Source organism: Chinchilla lanigera, unplaced genomic scaffold (genome assembly GCF_000276665.1).
Source record: "Chinchilla lanigera isolate Chin_1 unplaced genomic scaffold, ChiLan1.0 scaffold00095, whole genome shotgun sequence".
NCBI classification, from domain to species: domain Eukaryota; kingdom Metazoa; phylum Chordata; class Mammalia; order Rodentia; family Chinchillidae; genus Chinchilla; species Chinchilla lanigera.
Genome location: NW_004955496.1, coordinates 5,909,935 through 5,922,424, shown reverse-complemented (window position 1 = coordinate 5,922,424; position 12,490 = coordinate 5,909,935). Strand labels below are relative to the sequence as shown.

General features: G+C 45.8%; 1 protein-coding gene across 3 annotated transcripts in view; it reads left to right on the top strand.

Moving 5' to 3' along the window:
• The window catches only part of Nfkb1 (nuclear factor of kappa light polypeptide gene enhancer in B-cells 1), a gene marked incomplete in the record, with an annotated part of 108,262 nt that overhangs the window by 28,571 nt on the left and 67,201 nt on the right, over nt 1–12,490 (top strand). For 2 of the 3 annotated variants that reach the window (XM_013505396.1, XM_013505395.1), the window contains 2 exon segments: nt 2,044–2,084; nt 5,633–5,731. In XM_013505396.1, the coding sequence (XP_013360850.1) occupies nt 2,044–2,084; nt 5,633–5,731 (140 nt within the window). 3 annotated transcript variants of the gene reach the window in all.

Genomic DNA, 12,490 nt, shown 5'->3' with positions numbered 1-12,490 from the left:
CAGTTCATGGTGGGCAGAAGGTAGCAAAGCAAGCAAGAGGGGAGACAAGTCTCTTTCAGCCCCTTATGTTGTATCTAGGCTACCAGGATTAGGGTGTTGCCAAACCAATCAGTGGACTGACTTAGTAATCATACACCCTTAATCCCAGCATTGCACCATGAATCAGGCACACACTCTGGAGTCAGCCTCCTCTGAAAAAGCCCCACCTTTGACTGCATGAAGCTTTGGGGGGACATCTAGACATAAGCCATGACAAGAGCCCTTTCTCTCCTTTCCCCACAAAGCATTATCTAGGCCACAGTGTCTGAGGTCTTGTGATGTGCTGTCCAACTTGAGCGCAGGGTCAGCTTCCTGTAAATGGGCAAGTGTCTCGATAATCAGTGTTTCCTGTGAGCTTTTCAATTCTGGGGTTCAAAGTATTTTTCTTAGTATTAATGCTTTGCTGAAGATATAAGAACTTGGTTTTGCCCTCAGAAAATGCACAGGTTATCAGTTTCATGCCCGGTGAATACCAAACAGTATCCAAAGGCAGATTTCTTAAACAATGCTTTTTCTTGACATAAATGTGCATAGACATAATATTATCAAAAGAGCCATATCAGTCAACATTCTGAGGTCACAGCTTCATGTTGTGGAACTAATGTTGCCATGATATTACAAAAGTTTTCAGAATTATACCTAGAAATCTTACTTTCCTGTTGTTACCCACCATTTTTATCCATATGTCTTCCTTCTCTGTTGCAGTGGTATAGTTTAGATTTTATAGACCAAGGTGTATGGGACATTTATTCAGATTTTAAAAGAGTAGAGAAGTTGTATACACTGGTGTTAATTTTCTATTTCTGTATGGATATTTTCAATCATCTAGGTTTCTTAAATCGAAAGCCATTAGTAGATCAATGGCTTGTTAAAAAGTATGGGTTAGAGTGTAACTGATAGGCCTGTAGTTTAAATTTCTGTGCACGGCAGGATAGCATTTTTATAAAGCAGAAATGTGGCCCCCACCCAAAATTGGCCTTAAAACAAAGATAAGAACAGTGAGTCTAATTTTCTAGTTGATTTAACTTTCTCAACAAGAAAAATGGATACATTTTATGTAGAATTTCACATATTTAAAGGAAATTAATCCTATAGAAAAAAAGCAGATTTGTAAGTCTTTTTTGGAAGAGTTAAGGAGAGACCTGAAGTTTAACATGACGTCTTACCCACACACAGCTTCTCAGAAGCTATCTTCTGATATGTTGTTTCACACCCCAGGAGAAATTTTTTTACATTTGTTACATTATCAGGGGTGTGAAAATATTTCTCTTTTTAACCTGTTTTATTTTCTAAGTAAAAATTAAATTCTAGCCATTTTTTTTTAATTTTAAAATTACACCTACTTTTCTAAAAGTATTTTAAAATGTTCAGGGATGACTTCCATACAGATGGAAGATAATTTCCCACCTGACCCCATTGACAAGTGACTCTCTCTTCCTCTCTCCTGGAGAGGAGGAACAAAACACTCAGAGTTAGGGAGCAAAGGCAGTAGCTGTACTTACGGCATCAGGAGAGGGCAAAAACCAGAAAAGGAGTGAAGGGAGAAGCAGGTGCGTGATGCTGGCCATGTCATCTCTTTTAAGGTTACACTGAGCTCATGCTCTGCGGGGAACAAAAGTCAGCATCTAATGATGTGAAGACAGAAGACAGTGTCACAGTGCCTAGGATCTACTTGCTACTGTTAACTGATATTCTTGTTTAAAAAATATTTTGTTGGAGACAGGATTGTGAAGGCAACAACGCTTGCCAGCCATGAGCCCACTGTTGGGTGGGGCAGTCAACAAACATGGATTTATTGGTGCCCTCTAAAACTGTAAAAGGACTGTCCAAGAGCAGTGAATGAGATATTTCAAGAAGAGAAATTATATCCCCATGAAATGGTAGCTGTAGAATTGATTTGAAACCTCTGTTTAAAAACATAACTTTGACTTGCTTTACATCTTATACCAAATTTGAGAAGCCTCACGGTGTCTTTTGGTTTCTGTTTGTTGTTTTTGTTTTTAGCAGATGGTCCATACCTTCAAATATTAGAGCAACCTAAACAGGTAAGAAGATTAAAGGGGTGGGACTTTCCTTACAATATTAGATCCCTACATCTAATGTTTAGACCTCAAGCATTGAAAAATATGAAATAAATGTTATAGAGGAAGTAGGCTATCTGGAAGATCAACAACCTGCCAAATTATATAACAGCTTGGCTCAGTGCTTTTCATTTCTCTTATTTTTCTTGAACCTCGGTATAGTTCTGTGAAACTCCAGTTAATTATAGATCTTTGGTATTCTGCTGTCTCCACCAGTTTAGCTATCAGCCTTTGCCAGGAAGGCGTGGATTATTTTCACCCACTTTCATCTGTAAGAAAATACACTGACACAAAGCTCACATCCACACATGCGTAGTCCTTCCCAGCCCCACTTCCTGCAGCAGGTCCAGCCAATTCCTTTCTGTCTGCGGAACTTGTAACCTTAGGCACTGAAAGTGCTGCTGGGTGTAAAACTTAGATTCTCTTCCTTCTGGCACTAGTGTTAGACCCGAGCTCTTGGAGACAGAGAGGAGCTAATCTTATCAGGCTCTTCCTCTAAGCTCTGGGTGGAAATGGCTTCTCTAAACCATGTCCCAGCTTGGTGGGTAAATAGGTGTTAGAGACTCTGTGGCTCTAGGGCTGTGAAAGGAAGGAAGGCAGTTTTTCCTGTCTGCTTGTAGGACTTTTCATTCACTAGGAGATGCCCAGCAGACGTCTGGGACCAGACAGCCCTCACAAGGCTGAATCAGCTGACAGCATCTCTCAGAGGACAGGAACCCCACGGGGAACTTTGGACACTGTTCTAGTTGCTTGCAGGGATCAGTCCCTTCACAGGCTGCCAGCAGCGCTTGCCTCTGTTTACCTCTACCTCCAGCTCTATAGCAGGAACTTCTCACACAAAGTCGCACGTTCTCCCAGGGATTTCATCCCTGAAATTCTACAAGAGGACCTGGCCTCCTGGAAAATTTCCTAGCTTATAGTTTTATGAAACTAATCAATTAAAATTTGTCTTCACACCAAATTACTTCTCCAGATACCTATTTTTATAAGCAGAGCACCACAATGAGACTTTCACATGCAGTTCCTTACCATGGGCCCAGCAGCCATAAGGAAAGATGGGCATTCAGGATCTCCCTTCAGGGTGGATGTAGTTCCAGAACTCAGACTCCAGTTCATTATGTGTGCATGCGCAAGAGCTCACAGGAGTGCATCAGGTGTTTATTTACCAACTGCTGCTGCTCTGACGTTTGACTTCAGTGAAGACAGATGCCATTCTGGAGTCAGACTCTGCCCAGTCTGGGGAGCTTCCCACTTGGGCTTGGTGACTCTTCTGGAGCACTCAAATTGGCCGAGATGAAAGGCTGGGGACTGAAGAGCCTTGAATTTCAGAAAGTCAGACTCAGAAACGCATCCAGTCTCTGCATCTGAAGACATTTTATCTTCCTGAACAAAAGAATTCTGAATCTCCACATTCAGGTTGAAAATTAGCTTGCATAGAAATATAGGGGCTCTCACGCAACCCTGAGTAGTAGCTGCTGTTTTCCAAACTACAAGGGCACGGTTAAGTCTTCGATCGCACCCTCAGTCACATGTGAAAGTGTGCACGTATGCACCTTTCCAAGTGCCTCGAAGGGATTTTGCGATAAAAGATAATGAATCACTTTAGTCATTTTTTAAGATGACTAAAGTCATATCTAGGACCTTCCTGGTCTAGGTTTTCCAAGTGGTGACGGGAATGAGTCACAGCATGGTCTACAGATCTCTGCGCATCCAGTTCTGCTGCAGATGGCACAGCGCTAATTAGCTAATCCTGTTTTAAAACTGAAGTTGTGTTTGAATTGATTAGCAGTCAAGTAATCCCTACCTCCATAGTTAGCCAATTCTGGATGCTATTGAACATGCTGTTGGTTTCTCATGCCTTTAGAAATTCCACTTCATTATTTAAAGTAAGCTAACAGGCATTGCTTAAAAAGGCATAGAACTGAATTTGTAACTTATTTTTTTTTAAAATTTCAATTTTGTGAGATGTAAAACAGAAGAAGCACCCTTAAAACCTCATCTCTGAGGGCGCCCCTGGTATCCAGGTGTGGGGCCTTCAGAGAAGCCAAAAGTAAGAGTCATTTGAGGTCTTGCTGTGGTGAGTGGGTGCACACTGCAGGCTGAGTGATGCGGGGAAACTTTCCAGACTGCGGCATGGACTGAGCCCTGCAGCCCTTCCTCATCAAGCGAAACATGCTGTGGGATCATCTCTTTTGGAAATCAGGCATCCTCATAAAGTAGGGACAGTCGTCTGTGCTCCACAGAGACTCAGATGACATCCAGGAACCTGGGCCACTCACAGACCACACGAGTCTACCAGGCGAAATGAACTGTCATATAGTCAAGGAAGGCAATTGCACCTTGGGCTATGATCTCAGAGCTGATGAAACCTTAGTGTTTACTGGGCTTGTCTTATGCATGGTAGAAATTCACTGGCCAGGGATGGATGGGAGCTACTAACAGTCTAATGGCCTCGCACCGTTCCTATAAAGCCTGCCCCACAATAAAAATAAGTGAAAGGTGAGGATATTTCCTAAAGGACACAAACACACTCTTCTTTTCACCAGAGGGCGAAATGGAAAAAATTAAAACCATCCAGCTTGGTTGCACGGTTCCAAACTACTGACATTGCCACACACTGAATGACATCGTTATGAAGGTGAATGTTTCAGGAAAAAACAGGAAAGTTCTCTTAGTACAACTATGAGGTCCATTTGCAGAATGGTCTTGGCTTGAGTCTTTGCATACCAGTCTGAAGAATTATAATTAAGCCAGCTTTATAGATTATCAGCAGTTAAAACCAGGCCTTGCAGACTGAGCCTTCCAGATGGTGTCAGTGGTCTTCTTGTCTGTCAGAGGATGGGGCTCCTAGGTCTGTCTGTCCACGATTGTTCACACACATGGCAGAGGTTACAGCAACCTCTTCATTGATGAATCGCAGTGATAAAATTTCCCCCCATCAGATGTATAAGGGACCACCTGGCTTTCATGCACTCACAGAAGTTGGTATAAGCTCGAGCTCCTTGCTTCAGTCATCATGAAATTAAAGCCCTCCCCTTGGTGTGGAGAGGAGCTGGTGATGCACAGCGTGTCGTTGGGTATGCAGAGGATCCAACAGGAGGCCTCTGCAGCCCACCCCCTGCCAGCTGTCATCAGCGGGGATACAGAAGAAGCGCCTCTAAGTCACAGTCAAGGAAGCATGACTCTCCCCGCTGTGGGGAAGCTCAGAGAGCGGCAGGAACTTGAGATGTGGGAGCTCTGCCTCCGACTCCACAGCCCTGCCCTGGCACTGGGCGTCATTGCTACAGCAGCGTACTTCTGGCAGACGCCGCTGGGCTTCCCAGCGCGCAAGTTTCAGGTCATGTGGTCGTCCTGGTGACCTTGAGAAAGCCCTTTTGCTTCCGAGGGTCCTCTTTCAGCAGTTTCCTGTGTTTCCATCCAGCACACATAAGCATCAGAAATTTCGGTATCACTTCGCCACTCTCATTTAATGCCTATTTTTCACGCTTCTGGCCCTGTGTTCGCCTTTGCAGAGAGGGTTCCGGTTCCGTTACGTGTGCGAAGGCCCCTCGCACGGTGGGCTTCCGGGTGCCTCCAGTGAGAAGAACAAGAAGTCCTACCCTCAGGTCAAAGTAAGTTTTGGGGTCTCCTCCTGCAGGGTCCCACAAGACTCAGTTTCCTACATGCCAAATCACAGAACTGCTTCGAATGATTCCACTTGCCTTTGCTCCTGAGTAGAAGGGTGCACAAGATTGTTGTAATTTTCAAGTGGAAATCTGTCATAGCAATAGAAGGGACAGGTTTTTTAAACTGTTAAGGTTTCCACTGAGTAGAAATGTTTTCAGGATCAGCTAAGAAACTTACTATTTCACAATCATGCTCAGTGATAAATCCTCAAACTTAAAGAATGCTTTGAGGCAAATGCCCTGTTTTGGCTCCAGAGAGATCAGCGAGTGAGACAGGTGAGATCAGTGATCATGGACTGTGTGTGTGGATTAGGTCGTGTGTTGTTCAGGATCATGAATTCAGATCCATATCGTGTGACAGGCTGTGTGCACTTCTGAGCGTCATTGTCCTGATGCAGAATTATAATTCTTCCCCGAGTCCTTGGAGTTTCAATGAGGACGCTTCCATACACTCCACAGGGACCCCAGGGTCCCGTCTCTGTCTGCACAGATGTGTGCCACTGCACTGGACCTCCTTGGGCTGAACTGCTGGGCACACTTGTGCCACTGCAGGTCCTTTCCTTATTTACTGATTGGACTGAGAATGGCTTTCTCTAAATTAGGTAAGGCTTTGCTTCCATGTTTGGTTATGGTTTTGCAGGAAAGCCAGTTAGGCATTACAGTGTAGTTGTTTATAAACATTTCTGTTTATTCAGTAACCCAAAGTTGAGGCCAAAAAGCCATCAGCACTGCCCACCCTGATATGGAACATTCTTTAGGCTCCTGACTTTGTGGCAATTGGTGTAAGTTGGAGCTCAGCAATTCTGGCCCTCAGCAAAACTGTGATGGAAGGAAATAGTTCTATGATTTTGCTAGGCTTGCATTGTTTCTTCTCTTTGCTCACACCCCTTCTAAGCCCACACTTTTCTAATTCTTATCCTTGTTTTAAAACAAAAGAAAAATACTATACTGTCGTTGTTTACCTTTGAGTGAAATGTAACCATAGTATTAGTCCTATGAGCCATATTTTCAGCTAAGGCTTTCAGCTATAGTTGTGTAATGAGGACATTTTTCATAGTAAAGGTAATTAGACAGGTAAATGCAATGTCTTTAGTCCACAGAAGCAGAACAGTGTACGCATGGATGGATGGATGGATGGATGAATGGATGGATGGATGGGTAGATGTATGGATGATGGATGGGTGCATGGATGCATGGATAGAGGGATAGATAAATAGGTGAGTGGATGGGTACATGGATGGATGGATGAGTAGGTAGAACAGTTTGGGGGGTGGATTGATGGATGGGTGGATAAATGGATGGATGGATGTGCGGGTGGATGGGTGGATGTCAGGAGCTAGCTGGCTGGCATAATTATACAGGCTAAATCCCACAATAGGCTGTACCCAGAGGTACTGATAGCATGGCTCATTCTAAGTGTAGAAGCCTTGGAACCAAAAGATAATGGCGTAACTCTCAGTCCAAGGCTGAAGGCTTGAGAACGCAGGGGTGGTGGGAATGGTGAGGTTGCTAGTGTATGTCCAAGGGTCCAAAAGTGGCAGAACCCAAGGCTCCACCCTCCTCTTCTAGGAGCAGTGGCCTGGCTCTGGGGAGAGAGGGGAAAGATGTCTCTCTTTGGCTTGTTGGTCTGTCTGGGCCTCCACTGATGGAAATGTCACAGACATGTCCAGAAGCGGTGCTCTGCCAGCGCTCTAGGTATCTCCTAATCCAGCAGAGTCAACACCTAAAATTAACCACGACAACAGGGTCGAGGCTTTCAACCTCTTAGACCCTGGATTAGGAATCAGGAGCACCAACAAGGAAGGGAATTAGTGCTCACAGATAGGCAATGATTTCCCAAGTACTGTGCACACATTATCTCTTTTAGTATTCAGAACAGCCCCGCAGGTCAAAGGTGTAGTGCCTATGAGGAAACCAAGGCATGGAGAGGAATTAACTGGCCTTGCTTGTGGGCCTGTAGCTTTTTGTCCTTCAGCACCCTGGTGCTCAAGACCCTCACTGTAGAGCATGTGCAGTGAGGTACTGCCGGGGACAGGGGCCCAGGGACAGGACATGGCCCTGGGAAGTTGGGCATAGAAAAGTCTGGAAGATAAGCAGAAGGGATAGAGCAGCAGGTCTGGGCATCAGATCCATGCACCATGTGAATGCTTATGTTCACTTGTGAGAAGGGTCATTGGAAGTTGTGTCTCATCAGCAATGACGCTGATCCCAACTACGTAAGAGTTGACCCAGCAGGGACTAGGGTGCAGCTCAGTGCAGCACTTGGCTGGCAAGCTGGAGGCCCTGGCTTCCATCCTCAGCTCTGAGAAGGAAGAAAAACAGAAATCTGATTGCTCAGCACATTCTTGATACTTTAGAATACATGGTGTTGTTATATATTTATTCGCTAACAAAAATCTTTATCCGTTTAAGCTCCATCTTCATTCCACCTCCTCAAAAAACACATTGCTGCCTCACAGTCCCAAAATAATTTGGAAATGAAACAATTTCGTGAGTATCCGGTGTTCTTGTCAAATCATATCTATATCAAGGCATTTCATGCTTAATGGGAAGTTTATAAAGCTCTAATAATAAAGCAAGACCAAATGTAAACGTGCAGGATTGGTCATTATTGAGCCTCAGGCAGAGTGTCACTGTCTCAGCATTCTCATTTGCTAGTTAAGTGTATTTTTACTAAAATGCTACCCAGTTAAAAGGCAAGGAAGAATTTAGAGTTTCCCCACCCTAACCTCGAGAAGCTGCTGATGCTGTTCACTGAGAGTTTAAGTGGCTGTTGTTTCTGCCAATTAATGGAAATAATTCTGTTTTAGCATTAGAGGGATGAGAGGGAGGGAAGGAAAGAGGAGTTGTGAAGGTTTTTATTATGGAGCTTCTCCTTCAGGGTCCCTGTAACAGTCTTTCCATAAAAGATTCCTGTGGGTGATGAATCTGATGTATCCCATGGATGATGAGGATTTTAAATCTCTTTCCTCTAACAGTTGGGCATTGAAAAAAGATGTTCTTGGCATCTTTCCTACAAGGAGAACCTCTGCACCAGCACTCATCCTTGTCATGGTCTCAGGGAGCTGGACAGAGCAGCCATGGGGCCTGGGTTGGGGGTCTCTGAAGCTCACACTGTGATTGTTGGGGGCCAGGACTCTTCATTGTGGGGGCTTCTGGGAGTGTGATAGGATATTTAGCAATGAACTAAAGTGCCTGAAGACACTGTCAGCCATCCCCTGGTAGGGGTCACATGAGCTTAAGAACCGCTAGTGTAGACACAACCCTGAATCAATCTCACATTACACTGTTGATCTTTTTCCAAAGTCGGATTACGTAGATTGAATGGAGTTGCCCATATTCCTGGATTACTTGATAATCACATGCACTTTTCCTGATTAACATTAGCAGGTCTTTCTTATTTTCAAGACGATAACCATAGTGTCCAAATAATTTCTCCTAGAATCTCTTATTAGTTTATGTGAATGTTAAAAAGAAAGACAGAAAAGAGGAAACATAATATATCTTAGACAGTTCCTATTACAACAACTGCATCCCTAATGTGGAAGTTCTGTGGACCAATAGGAACCAGCATCAGAGGCCCAGGGGTCCTTGTGTAGTCGCACACTTCCACAGGCAACAGCCAGGGGCAGGAACAGCCTGAAGGGTTAGAGCTGGCGGCGGGGGTAAGGGCTGCAGAACCTGAGGCACACTTTGCGGGACTTCTAGACTTGCAATCCTCTGTGGACTCCCATTGGCTGTCCATTTAAAGCGCTGAAGGCCAACTTAGCTCTTGCTTCTCCTGCTGGGATTGTGCCCTTGCACGGAGCCCTGTTGCAGGCCAGCAGGGTGCAGGTGGAGACCAGGCAGAGGTCACTTCTGCAGTTCTGTGTGTCTCTGTCACAGAGCCGAGAAGAAAGAATCCCACTTAGTTTCCTGATGTCTTGCTGTGCACTCCTTCTTTTCTGTTAAAATATTTAAAATTATAAAATAGTTTGCGCATATGGAAAGTTTACAAACTGACCCTAATGTAAGTTGAAGAGATGTGAATGGTTCACATTTTACATAGTTGCTGCTAAAGCACATCCCCACATCCCCACCACAGACTCGTTTGTATAGGAAAGCTGCTGTCTGAGCTTGCTGTCTTTCTTGGAGTTGTTTTTAAGCTTATACTACATGAATATGCATTCATAAATACTGGGATTCTCAAGACCGTATCAGCTTCAACTCAACACTTTGATTATATATTATGGGTTCTTTTCAGGCTCCATGAGGGGTTGTTAAACATTAACCCGGCCTCACTTTGACCTTATGGATCCCTCTTGACTATGTGAATAAAAATGTGTTCATCCATGGTGCGGAGTTTGTGCCGCCTTTTGAAGCCAAAAATAGTACTCAGGGGAAGGCGAGGGAGAGTCCATTTGCAGGCTGACTTCTGTGTTGCCCTATTTGAAGGAAAGTTTTCCTGTTGCTAAACGGTTACTCGCCCACCATGCCAGCCCAAGAAGTTACCCCAGAGTATGCTGGGTTCTGACTTCCCGGGAGCTGGCAGGAGTGCAGAACACCAGGCCCTGCGTGTCCCTGCCTGTTGGTGACTCAGCAGGGAGTGCCGGGGAAGGCGCCTGCCTCTTGTTCCCGAAAGCTGGGCAAGAAGATTTTTAATCTCCCTGCCTTCCTCTTTATGAAGGTGGAGGAGACCCGCACCGGGCGCACACGGGCCTCAGGGACATGGTCCCTCCATCCTTTGGTCCCTCCCTCATGGTGGCTGCTGGATGCCTTCTACCTATTCTGTACAGAACACAAATCAACAGCGGCCGCTTTGTTTCCAAAATGCCAAAAGCTTACTGTTAGTGTTGTCATTTTCTCTTTAGTTGTAAATATCAAAAGCAAGGGACTTCAAACTAAATTGATACAAGTTTTTAAGGAGTGTTTTCTGAAAGCTATCCCTAGTGTTTACACAGAGTGAAAGGCTTATATGAAATGCATACCACCACCCCAAAAGCTGGATGAGAGAAGTCTCTTGATGCCTCTCACCTAGGAATCCTGAATGTTAAGTTTCTGTCAAGCTCAGTAGGGGCCAGTGGCTCTGCGGTAATATCTGAGGCTGTCGCACACATGTCCCTGCGTGACCAGCCTTGCCCGTGTGGACTTGTCTGGCACAGGTTTCCTGTGCCAAGGCTGCAGCTGGGTACTCACTTTGAATAATTTAGTCTGACTCAGCTACCGACATCTCGAGGCAGGGGACAGGGAAGATCCCCCGTAATCAGTCCACTGGGCATCAGTGTCTCATTCGATGACACTGATTAATTAGACTCCCCTGCCTCCCATCAGGAGCTGTCCAGGCATTGTATCCCTAAAAAGATGCAGCCGGGGCTCTGGGATACATGGAACCACAGCTGTGTGGGCAGGGCATTGCGGCCAGGGGTCCGTGGACCCTTGAGCACATAGACTTCAGCCCTTGCCCAGGGTTTCAGATTCCTGAGGTGATTCGCCGGACTTGCTGTGTGTTTTTCTAGGAGACTGTGTGGGACTTGGTCAGATTCTCAGCTTGGTTAGGAATGTGTGCTGCAGGGTACACGTCACTTTGGCTTTCTGACAGCAGCTAATTGAAAAACTGGTCTCTGATGTCTTCTTAAAATTTCCCCCCTTTCTTTTCGCATTTTTAAAATTTTCCATTTGTATTTTCATGGGGTTGTTTTGGTCCATTTTATGTGAATTGGAATGTTTCAAGTTGCTCAAGATGTGTCAGGGAAGCCAGTCGGGGGAAGAGAGTGGAGACTTAGCACCGGCAGCCAGAGAAAGGGACCAGGCCTCGCTGCCTCCCCCAGATCCTGATTGAGTGGGGCTGGAGGGAAGGAGCCCCTCATTAGCAGGCCAGATTCTGTGTAGGGTTCTGCTCTGGGCAGCCAGGCAAACCGCCCCCGCCATGGAAAGCGAAGCTGGACTTCTGCATAACTTTCCTTTTAAATTTTTGCCCTGGGCTCCTAGAACAAAATGTTACCTGGTCAAGTATTTGTAAAATAGCCTTTGAAAGCAAAGTCAAAAGGCTGTTCAGCTAAGGCAATGGGTAGCCCAGCCATTGCTATGGAATTTACCCTCAGACAGGGCAAGGAGAGCTACAGCCTTCCCAGATTTGTGAGTCCTCAGTTGTTTTCGTCGGTGCCAGCTTGGAGACTTGGCAGCTTGGTGGCTTGGCCATTCCATTTTCCTTCCCTGCATTTCCCTGGAACTGTGTTGCCCCTGGTATCATTGCCCAATCCAAGCAGACCCCAGCCGCCCCTGAGCCCATGGTCTCCAGGCTCTGTGGTGGCCCCATCCTGTCATACACTGGTCACTCTCCTCAGTCAGGCAAAGTGAATGAAGGACTCTGGGGACCTGCAGTGTCTGCCTCTACCCCTGCTCCTGCCCCACAGGCCTGGAACTGGCACCACAAGCTTCCCTTCAGCATCAGGCCCTCCCCCACCCCCATGTGGCTCCTAGATCACTGACTTCCCTGCCTAGGTCCCCCAGAGCAGGCTGCAGACACCTGTCATCTAGGTCCCTGTCACCTAGGTCTCTGTTCCCTAGGTCCCTGTCCCCCCAGTACAGTGACTATCAGAGTGCTTTAGCATGCTTAGGGTTGGGGTTGGGTTAGGGTTAAGCATCACAATAACCCACATTTTGGAAGGGAGGAAATGCCCCTCCCTGAATCCCACAGCCCTGGAGGACAGAGCCCTAGACGCTGGC